This window comes from Lacerta agilis, chromosome 1, assembly GCF_009819535.1.
Source record: "Lacerta agilis isolate rLacAgi1 chromosome 1, rLacAgi1.pri, whole genome shotgun sequence".
In the NCBI taxonomy this organism is placed as follows: Eukaryota; Metazoa; Chordata; class Lepidosauria; order Squamata; family Lacertidae; genus Lacerta; species Lacerta agilis.
In genome coordinates, this window is record NC_046312.1 from 71400484 (window position 1) to 71409628 (window position 9145).

General features: G+C 43.5%; 1 protein-coding gene across 2 annotated transcripts in view; it reads left to right on the forward strand.

Annotated features, from left to right (window-relative positions):
- CARS1 (cysteinyl-tRNA synthetase 1) overlaps positions 1 to 8942 on the forward strand; it is a 35236-nt gene extending 26294 nt beyond the window's left edge. For both annotated transcript variants that reach the window (XM_033154250.1, XM_033154259.1), the window contains 5 exons: positions 2332 to 2412; positions 2888 to 2955; positions 4393 to 4452; positions 7567 to 7650; positions 8494 to 8942. In XM_033154250.1, coding sequence (XP_033010141.1) covers positions 2332 to 2412; positions 2888 to 2955; positions 4393 to 4452; positions 7567 to 7650; positions 8494 to 8628 — 428 coding nt within the window. In that variant the 3' untranslated portion in view covers positions 8629 to 8942. The remainder of the gene's footprint in view (positions 1 to 2331; positions 2413 to 2887; positions 2956 to 4392; positions 4453 to 7566; positions 7651 to 8493) is intronic.
- Positions 8943 to 9145: the final 203 nt, after the last annotated feature.

Sequence of the window (9145 nt, forward strand, 5' to 3'; positions counted from 1 at the left end):
TTCTTGGACCAGCCCTGGTGTGAATGTCTATGTATGCAAATGTGTTTACATATATGTGTTTGCCCTGTTCTTACCAGATGAAAGTAAATGATGGCCCTTATTTGTATTGTGAGTTTTCAGAATACCACTTAACATTATTCCATAGGATGTACCAATTAAAACTCGTGTGTTTTGACAGAAAAATCCCCATAATGTATGTGCTTTGCTTTTGAAAAATACATAGAATTTCTCCTAACTACATAGTAGTAATCTTACTGTGGTATGTCAGGGGTTGTCTTCCCTCAGTTACACTCCTCTGGAGGCATATTTATGAAGCTGGAAAAGAAAACCTGTGTATTCTGTGGTTATATTTGATAGTGCCTTAGGAGCTAGTACTTAAACTTGAGGTGTGTGAGTCCATCACTTCCTGCAGCAATGCATGGATAAGACTGAGGGGCAGGTGAACCTCATCAAAAGGCAAAGGGCCCTAAACATCATGCATTACAACTTCCTATAAAACTCTGAGCTGAGGCAATGCTCCTTCTTATCCTCTTATTTTCAGACATTGCAGAGCCTCATCATTTATATGTGGAAAGCTTTCTTTCTTGAGAGAGAGAATTAAGAGTTTCAGCAAAGTACTCACTCAAAGATTGTTCATGAAGCGGAGGATCTTAAAATGCCAAGCAAATAAAATTTCCTTTATCCCTGGTACAAGAAGAGTAGACACCAGAAACCCTGAGAGCAACACTGGCCATTCTTAGCAGGGAGCTGATTTGCTTTTTTGATGTTCTAGTGATAACACACAATGAATGAAAGAAAACTACCCCCTCAACTAATTTGATAGCTGTACATTGAAAAGAATTTTTCCCTCAAATGAAACTTTGCCAAGAAATGTCAAGTCGGGTTTTCTTTTCAGCTCCTTCCTTTGAGACAAGGAACTTCAAATCATGAGTTCAGTCGCCAAACAATTGTGTTGGCTCACTGGAGCCGGGGTGGTACTTGTTTTGATATATCACTCTCCTCTGCATTGCACCAGCAGCAGCATTTGAGGGTGAAAAAACCCTTGTGGTTCAGAAGTATGTGGCTGTGCAACTGGAGGAAGGAGACTGCTGTACTGAAGCAGATTGTAGTTGAGCATGCCTTTCATCAGGATTTGGCACATGCTCTTCTATGGATTATCACTAAAACCTTCTGTCTTTGATGTCCCTCTGAAAACACACTGTTGGCACACATTAATCCTGAAGTAATTCCTGATGCCAGAATATTAATTCTTCAGAAAATACAATACCTTGGATAATATTCTCACCCTCTGCATAATGGTTTTTTTTATATACACACATCTCTCATTCTTCTCTGCCAAGAAGGAATTTTCTCCTCTTTGCCGCTAAAGTTTAATTATTCATAGTTTTAGGCTGGTGAATATTTATAACTCAGGGAGGCATCAATGCAGATCAACTGCAGATAATACCTTCCTTCCAGAGCACTTTCAGCTTTTTCTTCACCTGTTCATGACAACACTTTCCAGCATGTATTTAAAGAGGATTCTATTATTTTTCTTGAACTCTCTAGTTTTTATTGAACTACTGGGGTTGAAGATATTATTTTGATATTTATTAAATTTATTATTCACTTTATCTTGTCCAGGGCAACCCAAATGACTTAAAACCAGGCAGACAGAGAAAAACATCACACAGATACATTGAAACAGAGAGGAAAAATTAATCAATTAAAAACATCCCGCCCACTTCTAAAAGACCTATTATTATTAAGATACGCAGGCTTGAAGGCGGGCAAGCAGACTTGAAATCACTACAAGAGGCTAATAGTTCTAACAAAATGGATATTCCCTACGTGTTATGTGGAATGGGGAAGAACTGGGTAATGGCCCAGTTCACCTCAACCTTTTTTCATGAGTTGATAGCTTATGCTGCAGTATTTATAACATAATCCTATGTCACTCCAGGAGATGTTTTACTTCTACTTTCCAAGATGGAGGTTCAGTGAAAAGGAAGGAAGGGGGGGAGCAGAGATAAGAACTAAAGAGTTGAGGGTGGGAAGAAAATCATACATATTTCTGCTAGTAATTAAAACCCACTGTGTTCCAAGGACCTACTCCCTAGGACTGTGTGTTTAGGACTGAAGAAGGAGAATAGCAACTGTGGAATTCTCCGCCACCCCATAGCATAGTGGAATTGGAGATGTCATTCATCCTAAAGGGGGACGGCAACCCCATTGCTCCATGACATAATAAAAGGTGGTGTTCCCTTCTCATAAAAAATCCACCTGACTAAAAGATAAGAAGTTCCGCAGACATTGATATTAACGGTTTCATTTTATTCTTCATAATTGTAGTGTTTGAAGTTCTGCAGCTATGCGATTCTCTTCGAGATGATGTCCTTCCTGAGCATGGAGTTCGGTTTGAAGATCATGAAGGTAATTAAGTTGGAAATCAAACTGGACTCCAGTCTTGCTTTTGACAAGTTAGTACATCCTGGTGTCTGTTTCCAACTAACAGTAATGAGGCGCAGAAACGCCAAGTACCATGGACTCTTAAAAGATGCAATGCTAAACACAGTTACATAGAAGTGGCATTTCAGTAGGATTTTCTTCCAAGTAAATATGGTGATGATTTGGATGTGAAATAGACACAACAGCAAATAATAATAGCAAGAAATCATAGGTTTCTCAAACTTTCGCCCTTCTTTTTCCAAGAGTTGTCCATCAGTTAAGGTTAAGTGAGTTCTGCCTTTTGTGCTCAACAGTGTGATGTATATTTTAAATAGCTGCAGAGGAGTTCAGCAGCATCTAGAGGGCCACATGTTTACATCCTTGGTGTGTATCATTGGGATAAATACTTAAATGTAGTAACAAATATGAGCATTTATTCCTTGTAATGCTTTTTTTGTAGGACTCCCAACTGTCGTCAAGCTAGTGGACAGAGACACCTTACTAAAAGAAAAAGAAGAGAAGAAAAAGGTTATACAGTATTTGAACTAGTTTCTGTTTAGATGTGGCTAATTTTTGTCTAACGTCATTTGGGTTGGTCAGAGGAATATAGCCTGCATCCGTCTCCTTCCACAAGCACAGCTTCTGCTGGGGATCTTGGACTTTTTAGACCCCACCAACCATGTAAAGACTTCCTGTAGCAGTTGAAGGGGTGAGGCAGCACCGCTCACCTGGCTTCCCATAGGGATACAGCTGGTTAGGGGGAGGGGCAAGATGGTGGGCGGGTGGTGTGAGTGCAGATATTGGCTCCACTGCCCTACTGGCACTCTGCCAGTTGCCTCACCCCTCCGGACCCCCATGTAATCTGTGGCAATCCTGGCATTTGTATACCAGGTAAACTCCTGTAATTAAGACACAATCATCTGACCAAAGGACTTTTAACATGGCCAGTGTTCCAAGCTCCTTTCTTTCCTTTTAAAAAGCTCTGCAATTTTTCCTTGCATTCGCTTATCAGAGTTTCTGAATAAGAGAACTCTAGGATTTTCTTGGTATGTTCACTCATTGTAGCGGACAAGTGCCATCTTCAGAGAGAAAAATGAATGAAAATTCTGTCATTTATAAGCAAGTAAAATAAAAGTTACTTCCCATTTATAGATTTAGCCCTCAGTGGTGATGCACTCCTATAAAAATAATGACACCATTCTCCCCACCCACCCAACAAGTACCTTCCGACATAAATCTTGAGATTACTACATTAGCACACATACTATTTTTATTGCATTATGGTGAGCCTTGGGACATGCATATTGTCACGGAGACAAGCCTGGATCGGGAAAGGAGCATGGGAGGAGGAAAGATGAGGGAAAACGTCAAAGCAGTCAGGCAGGGGGAGGGGGGTAGGTATAGAGAACAGCCCCCATTAATCTCAACAGATACGTCCGATGATGACAGCCCTATCTTACAGGTATCGCCAGAAGAAAGGGGGAGTGCTGACGTCAGTAATAAACAAGGGGAGGGGAACAAAAGAGGGAGGAAGAAATTCACGCGTCACTTCCGAAACACCCGGAGGTTATTGTGCTGGAAGAGGCGCGAAACGGAAGATAGTTAGGACGATTGGATGAAAGGAATGTAGACGTGTTTTTATAGCTCTGTAATTAGCAAGGACAATAAAATGCTTTCAAAAGCGAGAAACGAGCCGGCTGTTATCTCACAGCAGCACCAAAGGCAGGTTGCCATGACACATATGTATCAGGAACATGCAGAGCTGGTGATTTTAATTCCATCAAAAGTCAAAGACTGCTTGTTCTGGATAGAACTGTGTAGAGCTAACAGCTTGATTAGGATCCTGTTGTATAAAACATAGCTGTGGATGATTTACTAATAAAATGCTCAGTGATTTACTTCTGTATTTTTTAAATCATCTGAACAACAACAAAAAATGTTACTTTTCAAATTCTTTTTCCATAGATTGAAGAAGAGAAAAAAAGGAAGAAAGAAGAGGCAGCTAGAAAGAAACAGGAACAGGAGGTAAAGTAACCAAATACTTTTTAAATATACATTTTAAAGACTGGTTTTAATGGCACTTGTAATGGTTTCAGTGATTGCTCATGAGTAACCAGCCTGACGCCGAGGTTTCTGAAACTAAGTTTCTTTATTGTGCAGATATATACAGTGCAGCAACAAAAAGTACGTCTAGCTCATCCTTCGGCAGAGTCTGGGAATGACTCTTTCCGGTTCTTTGCCCAGCATAAAAGCCGCGGGATGCGGAACCCCCGCCTACCCCCTCTGCGCCCTCCTCCTCTACGCAAGTGGGGAGACGGAAGAGGCGCCTCACCTCCAGTCCCTGCTTGATGCAAGGGCTCTCCTTCCCTGTCAGAGCCCTGACTCCTACTTCCCCGTCCCGTCTCCCCCTCCCCACTAGAGGGATCACTGCCTTCCTCACTGGAGGAAGACGAATTACTGAGCAGGTGGGGCGGGGGCTCGCGATACCCTGAAAGTCCTGGCAACCCTTTGCCGTGAGGTGAGGGCAGCACCCTGACAGCACTGAAGTCAGGCAAGAAAGGGCATGCTTCAGGCTTTATCTTCCATTCGTGTCACCTCGTCCTCTGTTATGTGAGCTGCAAAGCAGAGCTGAATTGATAGAGAGAACTTAATCCACACAGCCCCTCAACACATACTTACAAACACATATACACCCCTGAACCACCTTTTGCCCCAGCAGCCGTTCCCAAACCATTACTTTGGTAGACCTACAGCATGAATGACACTCGAGGACTTCCAGCTGAACTCAACTCCTCCAGCATCCAACAGTATATAATTAGAAGAGGCTGCCAAATACACCCTCTTTCCAGAACCAACAGTATAACATTAGCAGAGAATGAGATGTGGAGAGACCTGTCCGGCCAACTCTCTACTTATAGTCATTTATTCCAAACATTTTATGTTGGAATCATTCAGGAGAGAACATTGGGTTTTGCTGCTAAACACAAGGAAATGGCTTCTCAGTTGTGTGGGGTGGCTTTACAGGCAAAACTGAATCCGCTTCAGTCACAGCCTGGTAGCCCAAACATGCTATATATTCTCTGCTACCACCACCCTGATCTCTCCACCCCTACCATGTGTACAAAGCCTATTTTTGCTCCTGGCGTATGCTTTGATCATGTGCAAATTGTTCATGTTTTGCTAGGCCTCTGTCTTCTATAGAATCAACATATTGCTGGGTTGCATTTAGAATGGCTCTCCTTTGACCTTCTATAGCATTATGTAGGATCCCTGCAACTCAGCTTTTCAAGGGGCATAGGGAGCTGCAAGCAGGAGGAGGGATCACTAGAATTGCTCCTCCCTACCCCTTTCCACCAGTAGGAGTGTCTTGTAAGCACAGCTCCTGCTTGGATCTGGATCCAATTCAATATACAGTGGTACCTCGCAAGACGAAATTAATTCGTTCCGCAAGACTTTTCGTCTTGCGGAAATTTCGTCTTGCGAGGCACCGTTTCCCATAGGAACGCATTAAAATTTAATTAATGCGTTCCTATGGGAAAAAAGTCAGGGAGCGCCGGTCGGAAGGGGCGCCGGCCGGCACCGGAGCCGCGCGGCGCCGCATTTTAAGGCTGCAGCGAGCGAACTGTTCGCCCGCTGCAGCTTTAAAATGCGCCGTAGCTAAAAAGGCTTACCTTTTGGCTCCGGTGGGGGGGGGGGTTCTGAGTCGCGTCCGCCATTTTGGATCGACTCAGACATGCGCAGTCGATCCAAAATGGCGGACGCGACGCGGAAAACACCCCCCCACCGGAGCCAAAAGGTAAGCCGCGCCCCTCCCGACCGGCACGGCGCCGCGTTTTAAGGCTCCGGCGAGCGCTGCAGCTTTAAAACGCGGCGTCGCGCTGCAGCTAAAAAGGCTTACCTTTTGGCTCCGGTGGTGGTGGGGGTGTTTTCTGCGTCGCGTCCGCCATTTTGGATCGACTCAGACATGCGCAGTCGATCCAAAATGGCGGGCGCGACGCGGAAAACACCCCACCACCACCGGAGCCAAAAGGTAAGCCTTTTTAGCTGCGGCGCGACGCCGCGTTTTAAAGCTGCAGCGCTCGCTGGAGCCTTAAAACGCAGTGCCGTGCCGGTCGGGAGGGCTTACCTTTTGGCTCCGGTGTGTGTGGGGGGGTGCTTTCCGCGTCGCGCCCGCCATTTTGGATCGACTGCGCATGTCTGAGTCGATCCAAAATGGCGGGCGCGATGCAGAAAACACCCCCCCACCACCGGAGCCAAAAGGTAAGCCTTTTTAGCTGCGGCGCGACGCCGCGTTTTAAAGCTGCAGCGCTCGCTGGAGCCTTAAAACGCGGCGCCGTGCCGGTCGGGAGGGCTTACCTTTTGGCTCCGTTGTGTGGGGGGGTGTTTTCCGCGTCGCGCCCGCCATTTTGGATCGACTGCGCATGTCTGAGTCGATCCAAAATGGCGGACGCGATGCAGAAAACACCCCCCCACCACCGGAGCCAAAAGGTAAGCCTTTTTAGCTGCGGCGCGACGCCGCGTTTTAAAGCTGCAGCGCTCGCTGCAGCCTTAAAACGCGGCTCCGGCGGCTCACAGTGGTACCTCGCCAGACGAATTCGTCTTGCGAAAAACAGCCATAGACGAATTCGTCTCGCGAGTCAACTAAAAACTCGCAAAACCCTTTCGTTTTGCGAGTTTTTCGTTGTGCGAGGCATTCGTCTTGCGGGGTACCACTGTATTTAAAAGCTCTATCATCAGCACAACAAGTGCACAGAGCAGCATCTCTTTAAAAGGGGAATGTCTTACCAATAGAAAGCTAAAATAGCAAGTGTCTCTTAAAACCTTACTGGACATTTGTTTTGCAAGTTGTTCTCGCATCTTGCGATATATGGTATGAGAAAATGGGGAAATTAAATAAAAACATGGGTTTCAGCAGATTTTGAAGATACTTTTGTATTCAGGACCCAAGCTAGTTTTAAATCCAAAGACTTATATGCTTTTCTGACACCCTTTTGCGGGGGCGGGTTGTGTCTTAGGAAGGATGAGTGTCAGAGTATCAGCTTAAATTTGTTTTCAGGAATTGTTTTGATGTAGGCAGGTTAATACTGGCTGTGATTTTCATGTATTCCAGAGTTGTAACACTTTTTAAATATGTTACAGGCAGTAAAATTGGCAAAAATGAAAATCCCACCAGGAGAAATGTTTAAATCGGAGCATGACAAGTATTCCAAATTTGATGAAAATGTAAGCATTACTGGGATTTGTCTTCCTTCAATATTGTATTTAGGGATCCTGGGGAAAGCTGCTAGTTTAATCCTGGACAATTAAGATAGATAGGTAAGCATTATTTTATTAACATTTGTGTAGCACTTTTAAGTGATCCAAGTGCTTTATGTGCATTATCTAATTGCAATCCTTAGAACACTCTGTAAGGCAAGGCAGTATTATTATCCCCTATAGTGTATATTGGGGAGGAGGGGAAGGGAGACAGTGGCCGAGAGTTCATGGCTAGAGCTCAGCTACCACACTACACCAGCTGTACAACCTATGCATGTTTATGCAGAAGTAAACTCTACTGAGTTCAATGGGACTTGCTCCCAAATAACTCTGCATCGTATTAAAGCATGTGAGTCTTTTGTTATAGCCACAAATTCTAGGTCCTTTTCATATTTGTAACTTTGGCACATTTTTCACCCCTCTGCAATGAGGATGCATGTCTACGGTTTTCTGTGCATGCAAAGGAAAATAGTGATAAGCCGGGTGAGTCCTAACAACCCTACTTCCTAGAGGAGACAGACATGTTGACATCCAGAAGGACTACTACTTGATACTTAATGAGGTTCAGCCTTAAACTCTTCCAAATCATTTCCTAACTTGATGTATTACTGCTTTTTTCAGAATCTTTTGGAGTTACATATGTGGTTTATTGGGCTTGAATAAATAAGCAAAGAACCCAGCTTTTTATTTTTCTTGTTGATAATGCCTAATTATTGGTGAAAAGGGATGATGCTATTGCATTACCACAGCACAAAGAAACAAAAACATTGAGATAACGTGGTCCTAAGATAATGAATTAATGTTTTTCAGGGGCTTCCAACCCATGACACAGAAGGCAAAGAACTCAGCAAAGGTCAGACGAAGAAACTAAAGAAACTCTATGAAGCACAAGAAAAACTGTACAAAGAATATCTTCAAATGGTTCAGAATGGAGTTGCAAACTGAGAACAAAACTTGGACAATCTGCTTCTTAAATAAAATATACAGCTGGATAAACTTTGTGAGGGGAAATGAGTTTTCACTGGGCTTTAACTTTCCACATTGTGTTGAACAAAAAGTAAATGGGCTAACGCTGCAACCCTATACACACATGGGATTAAGTCCTATTGAACACAATGAGATTTACTTCTGAGTAAACATGCATAGGATTGCAATGTTAATATCACCTTGTTTAAAACATCAATAAAAGTTTTGTTAGTTAAATAAGGTTCTGTAATATTTTTATGTGATACAAGTCAATAAACAATTTGCTAACTGTCTCTAAGAAGATTTTTTGGGGGGAAATAGAGGCGCGTAGGGAGAGGGGGATCGGAGACAGTGACCTTTCCATCTCTACCATCTGTAGCTGCATCAACTCTGGATTCAACCCCTTAACTTTAACTGGGCTTGTATCTTTTGTGAGAAGCCATTCAAGCCAAACTCAAAATGTCTCAATTCATCTGTTAAAACCATGGGGAGAATT